The 21,114-nt window shown below is 42.6% G+C and overlaps 1 protein-coding gene across 2 annotated transcripts; it reads left to right on the forward strand.

Annotated features, from left to right (window-relative positions):
- The first annotated feature begins 238 nt into the window (after positions 1-238).
- On the forward strand, positions 239-20,102 carry DES (desmin). Of its 2 annotated transcripts, XM_063933851.1 has the most exons (10): positions 239-981; positions 11,727-11,787; positions 11,985-12,080; positions 12,642-12,803; positions 13,028-13,153; positions 14,271-14,491; positions 15,043-15,086; positions 15,545-15,624; positions 17,674-17,706; positions 19,804-20,102. In XM_063933851.1, exons 1-9 carry the CDS (start codon positions 443-445, stop codon positions 17,677-17,679), a joined length of 1,335 nt encoding a protein of 444 aa, XP_063789921.1. In that variant the 5' UTR covers positions 239-442; the 3' UTR covers positions 17,680-17,706; positions 19,804-20,102. The 2 variants fall into 2 exon arrangements, with proteins under 2 accessions (XP_063789921.1, XP_063789920.1); XM_063933850.1 differs by lacking the exon at positions 17,674-17,706 and having other exon boundaries at positions 241-981.
- Positions 20,103-21,114: the final 1,012 nt, after the last annotated feature.

Here is a 21,114-nt window from a genome sequence, read left to right on the forward strand (position 1 = left end):
TAGCCTAACTGGTGCACGAATGTCTGGAAAATATGCATATCAAGACTACAGTCCTCAGGAGTTTACATTTGGTCCTACCGGATGTCCTACAGGGTTAAGTAAAACTGAAAGTAGTTTTAGACTTTGACAAACTTTCTTTCTTTTGCCTGTCATCTATTTCCATCCCTCTGATTCTCTTCCCGTCCTGTGGAGCCACGCAGCTGTTAATCAGACAACTGCACATGATCCATACTAAAGTGTGTGTGAGATGTGTGGGATGGAGGGGGCTGGAGATGGTGTCATAAGAAGAAGTGGATGCTTCAGAAAGAGGTGGGACCTGATGTCACTGGCCAGGGACATAAAATAGACCAGTACTTGGTCTTGTCAATTCATACCACTTTGAGGATCTTCATCCATTCAGAGCCAAAACTCCAGGCTCTCCGCCTCAAACCCACCAGCAACCATGAGCCAGTCATACTCATCCAGCCAACGTGTGTCTTCTTACCGCCGCACCTTCGGCGGTGCATCTCCATCATATACCAGAACCTCTTTTGGGCCTAAAGCAGGTTCTGCCAGCTCACTGAGCTCCAGAGTATACCAGGTTTCCCGTTCCGCAGCAGCCCCAAGTCTCTCCAGTTTCAGGGCATCACGGATCACCCCAGTAAGAGGAAGCTACTCTACAGATGTTCTCGACTTTAGCCTTGCAGATGCAATGAACCAGGAATTCCTGCAGACAAGAACCAATGAGAAGGTTGAGCTACAGGAGCTGAATGACAGATTTGCCAATTACATTGAGAAAGTACGCTACCTGGAGCAGCAGAATGGCATCCTGGTCGCTGAAGTCAACCGAATCAAAGGCAAGGAGCCAACAAGAATCAGTGAGCTGTATGAGGAAGAGATGAGGGAGCTGAGGCACCAAGTGGACATCATTACTAATCAAAGGTCCAGGGTGGAGGTGGAAAGAGATAACCTGGCAGATGACCTTCAGAAATTGAAGCAGAGGTGAGTAAATGACAGCACTAAATCAAAGTAGTTGTAAGTATTTTAAAAAGGATGTTAGTTGAGAGGTGAGGGGAATATAAAAGCAAGAAAAGTGGCACCAGTAATATAGGTGAGAGTGAGGAGCAATGACAGAAAGAAAGTTAAAACTAAGTGTGTAGGAAATTGAGGGGTTAATCCTACCTCACTATTACGTGTATTATTTCATCTGTTCTCCTCCAGTCTTGCACTGTATCTCTACCAGTACATCTCTGTGCTCCCCCCTCCACTAAACCACTTACCATATAAGGGTCTCACATTCCCAGGAACGTGTAGATGCAAGAATCTGAATCTTCTCAGAGAACAGTATATATAATTTGTTAATGTACACACATAAGCCACTGACCTCCTGATGAAAACCTATGATCTTAAACTGCCTATGACCCTATCGCTCAACTCTTGAGGTGCGAGATAAGATCAGTCCATGTGCATCCTTCTTTATAAACAACTATAGCAATAAATGCTAATATTAGGGGTTTTTTTTTTCCAGGAACTCATCTAAACTGAGGGTGGAGATTAATAAAGTTATGGTCAAATTTTGAGTGTGTAGAGTTTTGCTGTGGAAGTTGCTGTGACACAAAACCCTGCAGTTTCGGCAGTACAGTGTCCGAGTTCCTCTTTTGATTCGCCATTCCACTGAATTTGTACATTTCCACTTTCTGGACTTTATAGTACAGTATATGATAAGGGCTGTGACCAACATTGTCATTCTGCTTGGTAACGAGGTTGGGGACACTTAATGGCAAAATGTAACATCCAAATACAGAAAGGGAAGATTTTGTTTAACAGTTCTAAACATTTTGCACATTTCAAACGTCAAGGTTAGGAATTTCTAACAAATGCTGATTTTGAGATATGAAAACAATGACCACATGTAGGGCCTATTTATCAATTTAGAGCTAAGTGTCCCTAAACCCAATGTTCCCATTCGTGAAGAGATATGAACAGGTTTTGGGGCTATTTATCAGGGCCCCATGCAGTTTAGGGACACTTAGCTCTAAATTGATAAATAGGCCCTACATGTGGTCATTGTTTTCATATCTCAAAATCAGCATTTGTTAGAAATTCCTAACCTTGACGTTTGAAATGTGCAAAATGTTTAGAACTGTTAAACAAAATCTTCCCTTTCTGTATTTGGATGTTACATTTTGCCATTAAAAGTGTCCCCAACCTCGTTACCAAGCAGCTGTCCTGGAAACCACAACACGACTCTTTTGCTGCTAGTAGTGGTGGCAAAAATTTACACTGCCAGGTTCCATCCCAGCTCTGTTACAGTATTGAGCATTGAGGGCTGGAGGAGACAGAGGGATCCAAATTGATCCCTCTTCGCAGCCTGTACCCTGTGGACAAAGGAAGTAGCTGGCTAACACCATCTGAAGATGGCATTTGTGCTCACAATCAAGCTCCTAAACCTTTCATTTTTCAAGACTTGATTAAAAGCACAGCTACATTGTGGTGTTCATCTCTTGAATTACGGACTTAATTAATAGTTGAAATCAGTAACAAAAGAGAAATATTATTATCCCTATGAATCATGGAGATAACAATACATTCCCTAATCTTAACAATTGCTTTATGATAACGTTTGGTTCTTCAACCTACGGCCCTCCAACTGATGTGGAACTACACATCCCAGCATGCCCTGCGCACAGTTTTGCTATTAAGGCATGCTAAAATAAAGGCAGGGCATGTGCAGTTCTACAACAGCTGGAGGGTGCAGGCATAAATGTTTACATTATGTTATGGTAATATTCCCAGCCATATTAGCTGGAAAGGTGGTACTTAGGTATGTTTTAAAAAGTTCTTGTTTCCCAATTGTACCGGCACATTGGTAGTTTAATGGGAATGTGATGAGCTGAGACCTGTGAGATAAAACCTCTTCAGGAAATCTCCTTCTGCACTCCTGAGAGTAACCGTCTCCCGTTCCCAAACGACCATCATCTGACTCAGCCATGCAGGGTCACAGATGCTCTGTTTCCTCTACTGAACTTAACGTCTCAACAATTTCAGTGCAAAACATGTTTTACTAACCCAGACACAAATGTCACAGCTTAATAAGATTGCTTTAGACATCTACTGTACTTGGGAAAGGATAGAGGAAAAAGCACATGTGACACCAGAAGAAGGGTAACCAGATTCCTTGCACAGCTCTGTACACTTCAGTGAGAGACGAAGAATATATTTGTGCACATGTCCTAGTGTCAGTGACTGCAATCTATTCCTGTGTGCACAGCTAGGAATCATCTAGTTCTGTATATACTGCAGTAACTGGCAGCCACCTGTGTGTGCAGTAAGTGACGGTCAGGCATTTCTGTATATACAGCGGTGAGTGATGGTCACCAATTTTTCTATATATTGTGGTGAGTGACTTCATACTAATATTATACAGTGTGCTGATGAAACTTTAAATTGCCTCAATAAAGACCTATAAAATTAAGTACAAAATATGTTTTTATTAAAACTGTAAATTGTTATATAAAACGCTAAAGTAAAAAACATTATACAAAATGATTCTATCAAATCTAATATAAAAAGTATTAATTTGAGTTTCAGATAATATAACAATTTTATACAGTTTTAGTATACTGTAGTGAGTGACTGTCACCCATTCCTCTACATAATGCAGTGAGTGACAGTCACCTGTTGCTGCATGTACTGTGACTAATTCTTTATGTAATGTGAGTAACTGCCACATATTCCTGTACTTAAGCTGGGTACACATACACACTACAGCGATCTTGGCCCAATATGTCGTTTACGACTGATTTGGAACGACATATTGGCCAGATCATTAAGTGTGTACGGCCAATCTGCGCACTCCAGTGGCGTGCGATGGGGTAAGGCAGGTGAGGCAGAGCCTTTCCTGTCATACTAACATTTGTACCAGAGTTTTGACTGTATAAAATATATGACAAACACAAAGAATATGTTTGAAATATCTTCTTTGCATTATTCTAATCATTTTTATAGCTAAAACTCCGGAGTAAAAGGTCTATGGCAGGTGAGGCAGTGCCTCTCTGCTTATCTTTTCAGCACATCTCTGATCAAAACTCACCATATTTCCAGGAGTTTATACTGCTGCACCTTTGTATAATGCCCACATGTACCCTTTGCCTCATATATTGTGTTTAAATCTGGCTCTGGTGCTAGCCAGTGCCACCAGAGCCATTTAGCTCACCGCACGTCCCTGGCGCACACCCGCAGCCTCGTGCAATGTCTTCCAGTCAGCCATGCTGCACATCCAACCAGAAGACATTGCATGCAGCGATTTGCAGTGTGACAGAGCTAGGGATTGTCCCGTCCCTCATTATATCATTCTGAAGTGTCCCGTAGATACTATATGTTGACCTGACGGATGGCATATCGTCCAGGTACACATCGTTCCAGTGTGTACCCAGCCGTACTGCTGTAAGTGACTGTCACCCATTCCTGTATATACTGTGGTGAGTGACTGTCACCCATGTACTGTGATGAGTGAGTGTTGCACATTTCTGTACATTATCCCTCATTAATGTGTATACTCTGCTGATTGACTATAACACCTTCCCGTGCATGCTGTGGGAAGTGACTGTCACCTAATCCTCTACATACTGTAGGGAGTGACTGCTATTCATTAATGCAGATACTGTTGAGACTCTCAGCCATTCCCGTGCATGCGGGATCTCAGCCGCCATAATGCCGGCAGTAGGGTGAGCGTTAGAAAACCCACTGCGGGCTCGCCACACTGCGGGCTCGGTGGCCCACTCTATGGGTGTCGTGGACACCCACGAGTGGGAATAGCCCTGGCACAACTGTTGGCATTCTCGACGGGTGGCATCCTGGCGTCGGTATTCTGACCGCCAGAACATTAACTATGCCTAAATATGTGTAGGTGACAGTTCAGTGAAGAACAGTATTATTTTTTTTACTACTATTAGCAAAGTAACATCTCTGTTCCACACATATTGTATATAGGGGTCTATTTACTAAGCCTTAGATGGAGATAAAATCGGCACCTGTCATTTTTCAAACACAGCCTGTGGCATGGCAGTTAGGAGCCAATTGGCTGTTACTTTATCTCCAGCGACTTTATCTCCATCCAATGCTTAGTAAATATAGACCCCAGGGTCACAGTATCCCGTTGTGAATCATGTCAGCGTGACAAAAACACTCTTTTCATACAGTAACCCAGCAACCACATATATGAGCATAATTGTAAATTATCGACACTCCCACCATAGTGGGGCGTATGCGCTGCTATGCTGTCTTTTGAATGGGAGCCATTGGTCGTGTGCGTATGTACGCTTCTGCCAGCCATTCATTCTAATGGGAGCAGGCTAGTGATACGTATGTGGCGGCATGCCCCGTCCTGTATGTATCTCAGTCATGCTACAGAACGCTGCAATGTGGCGGGACGCATCTGTACTGCGGCAGTTAGAAATGAAGGTTTGTCCGGTTATTGCACAAATCACACGCATGGACAGGGGCCCATTCCTGCGCTGTGTAAAAGTAAATCATTTTATTCCTGTTTCGGAGGCCGGAAGTGCTACTGCGCATGCAAGGTCATCAGAACATGCATGTGCAAGAAGACATTACTAAGGAGGGAACCTCTCCCAGGAACCTTTGCATAGTGCTGGCCATACCAACTCTAATGTCTACAAATGTAAAACAGGCCACCACCTCCAGCAGTACATGGTTTTTCCAAGGTGCAAATTTGCGCCTGCTTACAGGATATACTGCAAACTGTAAATGAGACCCTTGATGTTGAACTACACTTACCATAATGCCAATACATGCAGCTAGCTAGAGATCATGGGAGATTTAATTCAGCAACCACAAGACCATTATTTCCATTTGAAGTGACGTGATCACAATAATGAACCATAATTGTATGTTTTACAGACATACAGTATACTACATGCTCACTGTAGCACAGAGCTCACTGTTACAATTACTATGTAACAAAATGCAATCTCGTGTCCAAGGCAGCAACAGCTGCACATTTCTAGGTACAGTAACTGGCAACTATTTATACCAATAAGCAATCCCTGGTGCTATATTTCATCTCTCACGAGAAGTCTGAATGTCACATATACCACACACTGACTGTCCTACAGAAAGGGCAGAAACACATACTACTGTATATACCCTGTGATACCACACACTGACTGTCCTACAGAAAGGGCAGAAACACATACTACTGTATATATACCCTGTGATATTTAGTAACGTAATCTCTATTGCCATCTCCTACTGGCATTCAGAAGATTGTCACTCTCATAGACTAAGGGCCTAATTCAGACCTGATCGCTAGGCTGCGTTTTCGTACAGCGGGCGATCAGGCCTAAACTGCGCATGCGTATGCACCGCAATGCGCAGGCGCATCGAACGGGTACAAAGCGGATCGCTGCTCAGCGATGGGTTTGTGCGAATAATCCATTCCCACGGGCGTTCGCAAGGAGTTTGACAGGAAGAAGCCGTTTGTGGGAGTCAACTGACCGTTTTCTGGGAGTGTCTGGAAAAACGCAGGCGTGTCCATGCGTTTGCAGGGAGGGTTCCTGACGTCAACTCCGGTCCCGGACAGGCTGAAGTGATCGCAGCGGCTGAGTAAGTCCTGGGCTACTCAGAGACTGCACAAAATCTGTTTGTACAGCTCTGCTACACATGCGTTCGCACTCACTTGCAAAGCGAAAATACACTCCCCTATAGGTGGCGACTATGCGAACGCAGGACTGAAAAAAACCCTAGCGAGCGAACAGGTCTGAACGAGGCCCTAAGTTCTAACAATGAAATGAGATAAGTATCTCATTTAGGAGCCTATTTATCAAGACCTTTTTCATAAAAATAACAGCAGTTTCTGCATTATTGTATGTATTCTTGCTATGTACTAACAGCTTAATGCAGGAATTTTAACAGAAATCTACTGCAGAATGTTAATTAGCGCTGTAGACTACAGTTCCCTATTATTATCAATGTGGACTATGGTCTGACCCTATTGTAACAAACTCTGAACAGCAAAACTCTTTGGAATTTGGCCCCATAGGTTTACGCCATCCTTCATTGGCGTAAACTGATTTAAGCCTACGCAGGCTTACTCACAGGACAGGGATTTTACAATCCCTCTCCTGCAGCCTCCAGTGACTCCCAAATCAAACACTGTGGAAGACTTCCCAAATATAACTGGGCTGTAACTCAGGAACAGCGGTTGTCGCTACTGCTGTTCCTGTGAGGTAACTTTACAATGAAAAGATCCACTGAAATGATTAATACATAGGCCCCTAAACCTTTATACAGTTTAAGCTAGACATTATAAAGGTGCATGTATGCAGTCTGCTAACATGCCCATTATACAACACTCTGTGCTATGCTAGGACAAAATGGGATGCAGTCAATATACAGACACTGGAATCCCGACAGCTGGTGAAATACTGATGCCCGGAATCCCAACAAACGCTGGGTATTTCCACTCGGTTAGTGGGTCCATCCCAGCAACCGAATGGGAACAGAACCTGTGGCGAGCAAAGCAAGACACTGGGCCCGATGCCTGGTGAGCGTAGCAAGCCCACGAGGAGACTCACTGCCGTGACAGGATGCCGCTGTCGGTATATCATATGTAGTCCGACAAAGCCTACTCCAATACACGGCAGCTTTAACAAACATAGAACAGACCATGAATGCAGACTTCATTTTTGAGTCATACAGTTAAAGATGCCATGTATTGTTACTGTCAGCGTGATTGGTTGACCATAGTTTACACAAATGAGGTGTGTAAGTATATACCCGCAGCAAATGACAGAACATGACCTTACATTCTGGACTGGTAAGCTAATAACAAGTCAGCATAACAATATTTATCACCTAAAAGAGCAGCTTTTAGGGGCCTATGTATTAATTATCTTGGCAATGCCACGATTAATAACAGTACGTACCGCAACAGACTTTTTAATTTTAAACAAATTTAATTTTCTGTGTACTGTACTAAACAAAACCCGCAGGAACAGCGGTAGTGGTAACCGCTGTCCCTGCGAGTTAGATCCAAGCCACGTTGAAAGAGTTTTTCCCATTTGTGAAAGACTCCTCCATTAAATCTGAACCTGGGCCTAATTCATGTTTATGCACAAATGTATTTGCAATTGGGATTTTCTAGGCTATGGAACTGCTAAGGTTAGCAAGTGAAGCTGCCGCCTAGGAAAAGAGACGCCTACCAGAGCTGTCACAGACTCATTCGCAGTTGCGTACACATTTGCAGCTCACGCGCAAAAACGATAAACATTGAGGTTAACAGAAGCCCTATGGCTATGCAGATTGGACACAGCAGTAGCGACTCATGTTTTTGCACATACCAGTCCACAGCTGACAGTAGATACATGCATCAAAAACGTCATGACACGTCTGCATTTTCCCAACCATTCCCCGTGACATTCCCATATGATCACTTTATGTCAATCACTTTGTGGTGAAACCCTTATTGCAAGCTGGATCGCAGCAGCACCTTGACACATGTGTACTGTCATCGCGGCACATGTGCAGTCTGCTGATAATCGCTCTGTTGCGTGATAATTGCCCATTGTGTACAAACATGAATTAGGCCCACTGTGCATGAGCGCAGTGTGAGTTCCAAGAGCCGGCCAAAGGTGAGACATCATAAGATCCTTCTCCTGTGAATATACCTCCTTAGATGCGGTTTACTCCGTCTGAAGATGGTGTAAACCAACAAGGCCAATCTCCAAAAAGCTACATATGGGTCAGATCATAGGGCCTAATTCAGACCTGATCACTGCTTTGCGATTTTGCAGAGGGCTGCTATCAGATAGCCGCCGCCCATGGAGTGAAAACACGCCCCTTGCAAGTGTGCGAATGCATGCGTGTATCGTGTAAAAACTTCGCCAGACAGCGGACAGCTGCAAATCCATTTGCAACTCACTCACCATCGAAAGTTTTTTTCATTATGTGAAGTCTGTGTGTAGCCCAGGACTTACTCCTACAATGCGATACAAACAGGGGCCGGAGCTGACGTCACACACCCTCCCAGAAAATGCTTGTGAACACCTGAATTTTTCCTGACACTCCCAGAAAACGCCCAGTTACCACCCCCAAACGCCTGCTTCCTGTCAATCAGCCTGCGTTCGTATCGATCAAAAAAGACTCAGGATTTTTTCGCAGTTTGGTCTTGCACCTGCACATTACGATCCACACGCATGCGCAGTCATTCGATAATCGTCCGCTGTGCAATTTCGCACAACAGCGTTCAGGTCTGAATAGGCCCAAAGTCCCCATTGCCAATAACGGACTGCTGTTTTTACATAATTTTATGGGGGGAAAAACTATGCTTGATAAATAGGACGCTTAACCTTTGCCAGAAGTAACAAGACTAAAGAGAATTCTTCTGCGCATTCTAGGAGCTGCAGTCTGCGACTGTGTTAATGGCGTGTCACCACACACACGATTGAGAACTCTGAATACAATAATGTAAACGCAACCACAATTAGCGCTCACTAAAACAAAAACATGGAGTCACCACTCACCATACATAATATGGACCAGTGTTCACGTGATGTTATATAGTCCTAGGGGTGCTGACCACTTTAAATGACGAGGCGATGATGGACTCTTCGTAATAACTTTAAGTCCTGATCCCACGTGGCTCGATTTCCCAATTGGAAAAGGAATAAGAGAAAAGAGGAAAAAAATATTGTAGTAGTCTGAAAATAAAATTTTTCCCTTATTCCACCACCGTGATGAATCCGAATAGATGTATCCGTCACCTAATGTTTTATAATATGTAGGATATTGGGCGTACCCAACTTACTGTTGTCAATACGTTGTCTTTCACATAAAGGTATATTTTCACCGTCACTCCTCTTTTTTCCTTTCCTGTTTTTTGAATTTCAGATGCAGGTAGATGGTTATCCCTTATCAGTCTCTCAGCCTTAGGAGTTATCCAATTATGGCTAGGTAGCATGACGGTGAAAAGATACCTTTATGTGAAAAACAACAGTAAATTGGGTACGCCCAATATCTGTCAACTCTCTTATTACTGGTGTAAAGATACCTTTATGAGATTTATACAGCCCTGCTAGCAGTAAGTTGGGTACGCTCAATTATCACGACCCCATATACATCACTGAGGTGGCCCTGTAGGAGATATTGACACCTGTTTGAAGTGGAAAGTGGAAAAAAAACCTTTATGAGAAAGATCTACCCCTCTCAGATGTGAGTAGGGCACACATCCTCCATATTATAAAACAATAGGTGACGGATACACCTATTTGGATTCATCGCGGTGGTGGAATAAGGGAAAACTTTATTTTCAGACTGTACTACAATATTTTTTTCCCCTTTTCTCTTATTCCTTAACCTTTGCCGTTTCCTGGCCTTTAAAATCTATGTAGTTTCTGGATTCTTATATGTGTAAAAGGAACTAGGATTCTCACCCAGTTATAATTGACATACAGTAGATGGACATATTTTAAACACTATAGAGAGATAGAGTGAGTGACTGTCCTCTTGTTCATTGACGCAGCTGGGATATGAGCTGACACAAGACAGCCTTAAAGGTCCACAAGGGTTGGGCCAAAATTTCAACCCATTACCTAGGAAACTCAGCACTAGTAAGCACAGGTCTCTGTTAGTGGTGTAACGACATTGAGGAAGAACAGATATCACAGACAGTGGAAATATCCCTGTGTGTGCTCCCTATATGGCGAGCTGGGGGATATTTTCTCATAAGGAGTATAAAGTATTCTCTGGGCTGAGCTCATGCCCATTCCTAAAATAACGGGGCAATGCTGCAATGACCATAATAGGACAGCAGCAGCGGGTATACCTCTCTGAGGATTGTTCCTGTCTGCTTTCATCATAAAAAATAGCCATCTCCTTGTGTCTCTGACCCATCTCTCATATTAATAGCTGCAGCACTCATTTAAAGGGACATGTCCGTCTTAATGTACAAAGCACATGAGCAGATAATGGCATCTGAGCATAAGGTCAGTATTGTAAAAATAACTTGTGTAATGTATATTTAGATTAAGGAAGGACCCAGTTATTATCCAGCTGTACGTGTGACCCAGAGTTCAGTAAAATCCCTGCAGTTATCCTGCACAACACTGGGAACATTACTGCTCCTGTATGTCTCTTGGTAGATAAGACTTTTTCCCCACAATCCATTTAGTAGAAAATGAATTCTGAGTGAACAATTCAAAACATTTCAGTTGAAAGACTTTGAGAGTCTTAAAGACATTTAGAATTTTTAGGGCATATTTATGAAAAGGCAATAAGTTCTATACCTATACAAAAGTGGGTAGTTTACCTGTGATTGGGCCAATAAGATTACTGCTGAGAATAGCACTGCTATCGCCAGCAGTAACCCACATCAGCGTTACCAGGGGAAGCCTATTTAACTAGTTCCAATGCAATACTGGTTCTGTAGTCGCCATCCCAGGTTTATCGCTGTTACATTTTATGTTTAGACTTCTGTATTTTTATTTGTTAGATTTTATTTTTGTAATTAGTTTATCACTATAACTGAAAATCCTGGGATTTCAGTTTTACTGCCAATTTGTGAGCTAGCTTGCGCATGAGCAAATCTACAAAGACTGTCCCGGCAAAGTGGTAAGCTAACCTTTACTGCATAGGGCCAGTATAGCTGGGTATCTTGGCCACAGTGCTATTTTCTTTTTTTTAAAAGCCTTGCTATATAACTCCTGTGACCGGATTTGTGTGTTTCTCAGGTTGCAGGAGGAGATCCAGCTTAAAGAGGATGCTGAGAATAATCTGTCAGCCTTCAGAGCGGTAAGATTTATTTCTAATATTTGAGATCCCTCTATGTGTGAACCTGCTACGTACAACATGTCTTAGACCATGGTCTTCCCCTAACATATATAGTCATGTTTACTTCCAACTTAATCAAGCCTCCATAGCCACCAATATACCCCATTAGTTATATGATGTGCTCTCATGCAATATCTCCTCACCTTTCTATCCATCAGGATGTCGATTCTGCAACCCTGGCTCGGATTGACCTGGAGAGGCGTATTGAGTCCCTGCAGGAGGAGATTGCATTCCTGAAAAAGATTCACGAGGAGGTAAGTTTGGGCACCAAATGATGCAATGATCTGCAAAACACATGGGATGAGATAAATGGGATGCGTCCAGCATCCTGGCGGTTGTGATGCCAGTGGTTACGTGACTGATGCCGGAATCAGTGGTTACGTGACTGATGCCGGAATCACGTCACGGCTCAGGAGACGGCGCAGGTACACTGACAGCCAACATCCTGAAGGTGAGTATATGGGACCGGGTGTGGGCTAGGGGTGGCGGGGAGGTTTAGGGTTAGGCACTAGGGGGCTGGTTAGCCATAGCCACCAACCTCCCGGAGGGCTATCCATAGCCGCCACCCCTTGAGGGTTAGGGTATAGGAGGGTAGAAATACTTACCCCATCCACAGTCGGGATCTTCAATGTTGGGATGCCGGTGTTGGTCATGTGACCACCAGCTTCCCGACCGCCGATATTAAATACTAAGCCCAGATAAATAATCATAGCTTGCTTAGATAACCTCTAGATGAATGACAGAAAATTTTAACACTTATCAATGAAGGCCCAGGGGTCACTAGTTATTGAGTGGATACTTTTGTGTATTCATAGGAAATTCGGGATCTCCAGTCACAGCTACAAGAGCAACAGGTCCAGGTAGAATTGGACGTTTCCAAACCAGACTTAACTGCAGCCCTCAGAGACATCCGTGCTCAATATGAGAACATTGCTGCCAAGAACGTATCAGAAGCTGAGGAATGGTACAAGTCCAAGGTACTGTATGGTTGAGCTCTATCTGTGACTGTGAATATGAGGTTGCCTATTAGAAGCATTACCTATAGTACATATAGCATGTGACATTACATGAAATCTCCTTTACTACTTTATAAATTGTTTTAATTTCAAATGATGTGTCTACTCCAGTATTTCTGTGATACATTCTGATCACTAACTCTCTGGATTTCACAATAAAATTGTAAAATATTATTTTCGTTTAGGTGTCTGACCTCAACCAGGCTGCACAGAAAAACACGGAGTCTCTGCGCCAGAGCAAGCAGGAGCTGATGGAATACCGCCACCAAATTCAATCCTACACCTGCGAGGTTGATGCTCTCAAGGGAACAGTAAGTATTAGACCAGATGCCAGTGATGAACATGTTCTATAATGGAAAGACCATTGCAGAAAGTTATTATAACAGTGAGTTTACACGTAGCGGACATCATGTGATCTGGTGTCATATAACTCATACAAAGCAAATCGCAGCCAGCCCACCAGCCATGGAGTTAAAATATTATTTTGTTCATGTACAGAAATCTGTTTTTCTTATGTTCCAATTCTCTAATGCCCATAAAAGCAAATAAATATTTTTAGAGCACATACATAACCAGATTAGTCACATTTGCTTGTTTAGTCACTTTCCCAACTCTCAGTAAATATATTACGTTGCATGTAACATAAAGGGGGTCATTCCGACCCAATCGCTCGCTGCGGTTGTTCGCAGCCCAGCGATCGAGTCAGAACTGCGCATGCGCCGGTGCCACAGTGCGAGGCGCATGCCGGACGGCTGATTGACAGGCAGAGGCGGTAGGGGCGACATGGCGGCGTTTGGCGGCCGTTTTGGGGGCGCGGTCCGGCCAACGCAGGCATGGCCGAACTGTGAGGGGGCGGGCCGCAGCGGCTGCATGACGTCACACGCAGCCGCTGCGACCAGGGGCAGCGACGGGCAACTCCCGGTCAGCCGCAGGAGCTGCGCTGGCCGGGAGTTACTCAACAAGTGCAAAAGCATCGCCGCTGTGCATACATGCGAGGCGAACTAGCCCTGTGCTGGGCGTCCCCCTGCATGTCTGGGAACATGATCGTAGCTGTGCTAAAATTAGCACAGCTACGATCAACTCGGAATGACCCCCAAAGGTCGACGTGAATATAGGTAGCAGCCTATTCCTAATGTAATCTTGCATAATAATTAATGTCAACATACGGTAAGAAGATGGGTAATAGTTTCTCTGATCCCTATGTTGTGCAATTTATCTCCACAATATTTTTTTCTCCCTGGAACAGCTCACATATGGTGCTCCAGTAATTATTACTGGAACCTACTTTGTTTAAGAACAACACGTTTTCTAAAAAACAAAAAAAAACAAAACCTGTAATGTAATTGCTTACTGCGGATATTTGGAATCGGCTCGGAACATTCCCTGTTGTTCCACAACATTGGCTGATATAGTCCTTTACCTGTTTAGAATGATTCCCTGATACGCCAGATGCGGGACATGGAGGAAAGGTACAATGGAGAGGCAGTTGGCTACCAGGATTCCATTGGCCGGCTAGAGGAGGAAATCCGTAACCTGAAGGATGAGATGGCGAGACATCTTCGCGAGTATCAGGACCTGCTGAATGTCAAGATGGCATTGGATGTTGAGATTGCCACTTACCGTAAACTGCTGGAAGGAGAGGAGAGCAGGTGAGGGAGTCAGAGCTAGATAATCCAGGACCACAGCAACTTAATGTGAAATACCAGAAATTGAAGCAGAGAACTGAAATATAAATCAGAGAGGATTTAAAACAGAATTTTAATATGCATCAGGCCTTAGGGACCAAAGCATAAAACATATGGAGAAATACCTACATATATACAGTATATTGTGGCTCTATAATGAACAAATTGGTATAATTGTTCCATGATTTCCATTCAACATTGCTGTTAATTTATACAATTGTAATGTAAATTTTATAGTATACTGTACATCAAACACATCAATAGATGCAGTTACTTGTCTCATATAAAAAAAACCTGGCTCCTAGATTTAACAGAATATCTTACAAATGTTTTATTGTATATAATCTATTTGCTAAAGATATATAGTATCAGTACTGTACAGTATAATCTGTGTTGCTGCTGTCCGTTACAAAGAGACATACTGTATTCTATAAGATAGATATTTATTCTATTACAGGATATCTCTACACAATTAGTAACATAATTAAACTACGGGTAACAATTTTGTGTTTTAGGATCACACTTCCCATCCAGACATATTCTGCAGTGAGCTTCAGAGGTAAGTCTGCTAGAATTATTGCAATTAGTGTTGTTGTTTTATGTACTAACAAAATCATTAAAGATAAATATAAATATATAAACAAAGTGATCTACCCTAGAGGCATTTATAGTCTTATAGAAAAAAGATAGAACCATGTTGTGCTCTATTTAACATAAAGGGGTGGTGGTTAATGGCAGGGGGATGCCAGGAGTGGCAGGGTAAGGGGTTTCTGTGACAGGAATGGAAAAGAACGAATGTAGGGAGGGTGGAGGGAGAGAATATTTTATCACTGCATATTAGTAGCCCAGTTCAAAGGTAATTTACATGGGATGATACACAGATGAGTAGCAAGACCCTGCTGCTGTGTGCCAGTAAGAAAAGCCACAGTATAGTAGCACCACGGCGGTGTAACTGGGTGTCACTGTACATGTTTATGGCAACTGCATGTGTTTACGGTCTCTGTATGTTGTCCACAGAGACCAGCCCAGAGCAGAGATCTGAAGTGCACACCAAGAAAACAGTCATGATCAAAACTATTGAGACCCGAGACGGAGAGGTGAGAGACCTGTTATCAGCTGATAATCAATACATCACAACAACCTAGAAATCACCTACTGTAGGTTTGCAGGGATCATCCTCCTATAACCGTACCCTTTCTGTTACACTTGGGCACATACGTGCCTTCAAAGGTGGTCTTTGCCCAATAAGAAACAAACCTCCCTGTGCCCTAAATAAATGAGGCCTCCTAAATTGAAGTGAAAGGCAGCGGCAACAGCGGTTGTTGGCATGCTGTGACCTCCCTTCAATATGATCAACAGGCTCAGGGCTTTATAGCCAACTCCCTCTGTTGGCAAATGCGGAAGCTCCAGCACAATTATAAGAAGTTAGTTATCAGGATCTTACAAATATCTATTGCCCCGGCTGTGCTGGTACCTAGGAGACTTTCCATTTACCACTAGCCTTAGGTAAACTATATAAGCCTGGCTGGTGACATTACTGTTTAGCAGACAGATACTCGCAAAAAATAAATATCCCCTGGATGTATTACAGGGGCTCTGCAGCAGAAAGTGCTTCCCCTGTTCCTGATCAAAATAACAGCTCCCGTAGGTTTCTCTGGGGGCTGCTATATTGTTAGATTTACCAAGTTTTTGAAGCATTCCAGAGCTGGTCCTGTTCACTAATACCATCTTATAAGATGGTGTGGGCCATTGTAGCCTACGGGCTACATATTTCAGGAAACAACCACTCACACATGCGCTATCTGATGAACGCACATGCACCGTAGGTCCCGCAGCATAAAGTAAAGTGATTGCTGCTATGATCGCCTAACTTTAAACACCGCAGGGATGAGTTCCTATGCCAGTCCCTGTATGTAATTTTTAATAAATCCAGGCAGTAAAGAATTTCTCATTGCCGTGAATAGTGGTGGTAGATATTCTATTGGGTCTAAAACCTGATAATTGAGAAATGGGCCCCTAACTGTCCCACCTTTCCCCCAAAACTAAAGTCCAAGGCCCCTGACCATCTCATGTCTGGCCATGTGACATTTGCTTCATTGAACCTTCTGTTGAGTCACTCAGAGCAGCTCATTTACATGTTGTCATGATGCTTTTTATAGGGATCGCTGAACACACACTGACACACACACACACAGGACGCAATCAAACGCAACACTCTCTCAGTGTGAGGGAACACAGCAGCTGTTGCAGGAGAGTTTCTAAAAGTAAAGACACAACAGCTGCTCTGTAGTAAAGATGGACAGTTACAGACAGAGACCCATAAATTACTGTATGTGAGTCACAGGGAGACATGCCATCACCTCAGTCAGGATAATTACTGGAACATCAGTAACATATATAGCTGCTTCTAATTGGCTATGCATTAACCCTGCCAGTTGGGATGCATAAATACATATCCACATATGTAGATTCTTTGTGTGCATCTTTTCCTACATATACTCAAAGTTTAAATCCACCCCCTGTAAATGAGCCCCTGTATCTATAATATCTGTTGACATTCTGAGACGGGCACATCTCCAGTTGTGGATGATCCTCGCAATTATTATCAGACTGCGCATCTGTTGCCAAAAGCAATTGAGTGCCACACTATGCATACGCACCTTGATGGAGTTGCATTCCGTTTATGGCTAGATCTGTCCGTCTGTGAAATGGGCAGCTACCTTGCAAATGCACAGAAAGAAAAGTCTGTGTCATGGGTGTATCTCTAGCCTCTTGCACCCAGCATGTGACAGGTGCCAGTACTAACGGTGACAGATATGGCTGCGGATGGATAATCAGTTGGTGGTGCGACTATACGCATGACATTTGCATTAGAATAAGACAATAATTCTGGCTTCCGAAGCTGTGCGCATTTGCGGCTATATTGCATCTGAATTAGGCCGCTAATGTGTACAACTGTTTGTATAGTAGTTTTTCATAAATATTTTTTGTCACTGTTCACTTTGGTGCACTACACATATTGAAATATGAGGGTTGTAAATAGGGAACAAGTGATTTGTGAGGTTCTCATTGGTCATCTATTTCCATGCCTAATGATTCATGTTTCCTCTGTATTACACACACATAAATTCTCATTGCCTCAGCAGAACTGAGCACCCTCCTGTTCCTCTAGGACCCTGGTAAGTGTCATTCTCTGTACTGGTTCCCTGGTCCCCTTCATGGCCACACCACTCTGATTCTTCACACACTTCACCTTTTCACTATAGGTTTGACCTTCCACTTAACTCCCAATGTCATGTACTCAGTGTCTCCTTCATGCAATGTTCCTGATTTCACAATAATCTCACAAAACTCTACGCACCTACTCTCGCTAATACTCCTATAGTTTATCACTGTCCGTTTTCTGCATCCTGTGGTCCAATCTGTTCACATTTCAATTTGTTGATTGATACATGCACAGACACTAACACCACCACTGCCTCTCACTGCCAGCGCTTTCACTTCAGAAGAGAGGGCAGTTCAAGGTAAGGACCTATAAACAATTCTCTCTGCCACTACCCTATTAACTTATCTGACACTATCTTATCACTTTTTGCTTATTCATTTTCCAATCCCTGGTTAAAATTAATACCAGTGAGAATATATTATAATAATGAACTTTTAGCTTTCACTAAGCCTTTTTACTTACTGTAGCGATAGCAAAATGGTAATCCCGGGAAATGGAGTTGAGAATTTGGAAAACAAAGATACAGGTTTCCCGTGGTAAAAACTGTGGCTATCGGAATGAAATGGTTTAACAAGATAGAGAGAGTATTATGAAGGAGAGAGATGCACACTCTTAAACTCACTGGTAGCAGGCTGTAAATGAGGGCTTAAAAGTGCAAAACTGCCCCCAGGTCCTGGTTCTACCCCCGAGGGTCATATTTATGTATAATAGTTCCCCAAATATTAAGAATCTTTATTGCCACATACAGTATCATGGCAATAAACATTCTTTTTTCGCTTAAATGCATCAATTTATATTGCTGGGATACGGACTCCGATATGAGTCCATCCTGGCAATCAGGAAGAAGTAAAGTGATCTCAACCTCTGCCAATTTACTTCTACCTGCAGGTACCTTCTCGACTAGTGTGCATGCTGGGCTTTCCAGCTGTGTATACACAATGCAATGCATACGTCCTGCAACCCTCTGGAGAGGCCTGCCCATTTTAATAAGCTAATGCAATATGAAGATAGGATCTGCAAAAACTATGGGGATGGCTGCTAAGATATCTCCTGCTTTCCTAATTGAGACATTCTTGGGATACTTACTTCTGCCCTTAAACATGCGCTAACAGTGGTTTCTACATATTTTAAGGGCAGAATTAATTAATAAAAAGGTGCCTTAATCTCATACAAAACATCCAAACCTAAATTATACCAAGTAGCTCAAAACACCAAACCTTTATTACTTTAATTATGAGCGTGGCTGTCCGTCTCTTATAGGAATATGTGCCCAGAAAGGTCTCTTATATAACACAGCTACAGTACATGAAGGACCTACCATTCAATCCTTGACCTAACACCACATATCTCCTAACAGATTCTGTTGTTATTGCTCTGCACCCACAAATATATAAATGTATTAAATGTATACTGGTAAGACAGCACTAGCTAAAATGGGTTTTAGACATGCATGGACAACCTTTAACAGCATCATAATAAAAGTGCCACAACCATGTCCACTGGGATGTATGTGAGGCATGGCAAAGCATGCCATGCCTTGACATGCTTTACCAGGGCCTAGTTGCCGGAGCTTTCTTTATATGCTGCGAGTCACATGGGCATATCATTTTGAGTGTGGCTACCCCCTTGGAAGGCAGGTGGATTACCCCTTAGTCAGACCAGGTCCCCTGGCTAATCCCAGTATCACCGCTGAAGACGGCCCTGGTGATAACAATACAATATGTCATGTTTGGCCTGAACTTGGTGGAGTCGCTGTCTATGTAGAGATGTTTATAGTTTTACTCTGCTGAGGCAAAATATTTAATATTTCAACACCAAAGAAGTCATATAAAAAAATGCAAGAAGAAGGGAGAGTTGGGACTTGTAGCTCCACAACAGCTGGAGAGCCACGTCTTGCCTAAAGCTAGGTAACACTGCATTTGAATGTATTGTACTTCTGGGAACCAGATTATTATTTTCCTGTCCTTTACTATCCTCCTTGCTCAGTCTCAGGCCTCACAATTATCCAGTAACCCTCTTACAACTAACCCATGTCAATTTATGTCCACAGGTCGTCAGTGAGGCTTCCCAGCAGCATCAAGAGGTCCTGTGAGTGGGCACATGAAGAGGAACACGTATAATGACCACAGTGCACAGCCTGAGCGCAACTCTGCTGGACAAATGGCATCTCATGCTGTACCCTGATCACACAACTCTCACCCGTCACTGCTTCTCCCCAAAATAAGGACTGTTAGGGAACCCCTCTGCTGGGGGGAAATAATGTCTTGAAGTATACTCCTGGAGGTTTTACATCCTTATAAGACAGAATGCAATGAAACAAGAAATAAAGTATCCAACACTTTCGCAAAATATTGCATTCCCATTGGTGTTACAAGGAACACACACAACATTCAATACATGCTTCTCTACACACGTGTGCGAATTCTATTACAGACCACACTGTACAGTAGTTACTATGTAATTCTCCCTTCGCTATGTGTTATAGAAGTATGACCTTGCATCAAACACATCTCTTCTTAACAACAGTCTAAACAACTTCCCAGAGCTCCTGATGGTTTGTTACCAGGTTCATAGCAAGTTAAGACTAATGAAATCAAATAATCAATTGTTTTTGATTCATCTGACCTACGTAAGCCATGTTATATATGTGTTCTTTCATTTCCTTCATCTTGAAGGTTAAAAATGTCCTGTCAGGCAGTAATAATAACATAGTTTAAATAATTTAAAAATTCTATAAAGAAATCCTACACTGTGTATGGTAGTTATAGCATAGAAACCTGTACAAAATAATGTACTGTATATTATAGAAATGATTATGGCTCCACCTTGTGGCACATAAGATTTACTGCATATTGTTGAAAAGCTAAGAATAGGAAAGCAAAGTACTTCAAATATTTATATTTTCTACCAGCTTCATGAAAAGGAGTTTCATGATGTAAATGCTAAATTCAGCCAGACAGGTCCATAGAGCTGTAGTGATTCTCACTCTGAGACATATCTGCCAATTGTAAAATGCCTATTAAGTTGGAATAATTAATGTTTGAAAACATCTGAAATGACATTACAGTATAGGTATAATACTCAGTGTAATCTGCTGATTTCTAGAGTACCCACTAAATAAGACGACTGGAAAATGAATGTTGACTAGTACTTTTATTATAATATATAATTATAAATTGAACAGATAATGAATGTTCTTAGGTATGGAGAAATTGTCTGTAAGTAGAACAGGCTTGACTGAATAGTGAATATGTAGAGAACTGGCTGCTGAACGTGGTCTGAGAGAACGTTGGGTTACATTTCCAGGACTTATTTGCTGCTGGCAGTAGACAGTAATCAGAACCAGCTCTTTGAACAGACA

The sequence above is a fragment of the Pseudophryne corroboree genome, chromosome 7 (genome assembly GCF_028390025.1).
Source record: "Pseudophryne corroboree isolate aPseCor3 chromosome 7, aPseCor3.hap2, whole genome shotgun sequence".
Classification (NCBI taxonomy): Eukaryota; Metazoa; Chordata; class Amphibia; order Anura; family Myobatrachidae; genus Pseudophryne; species Pseudophryne corroboree.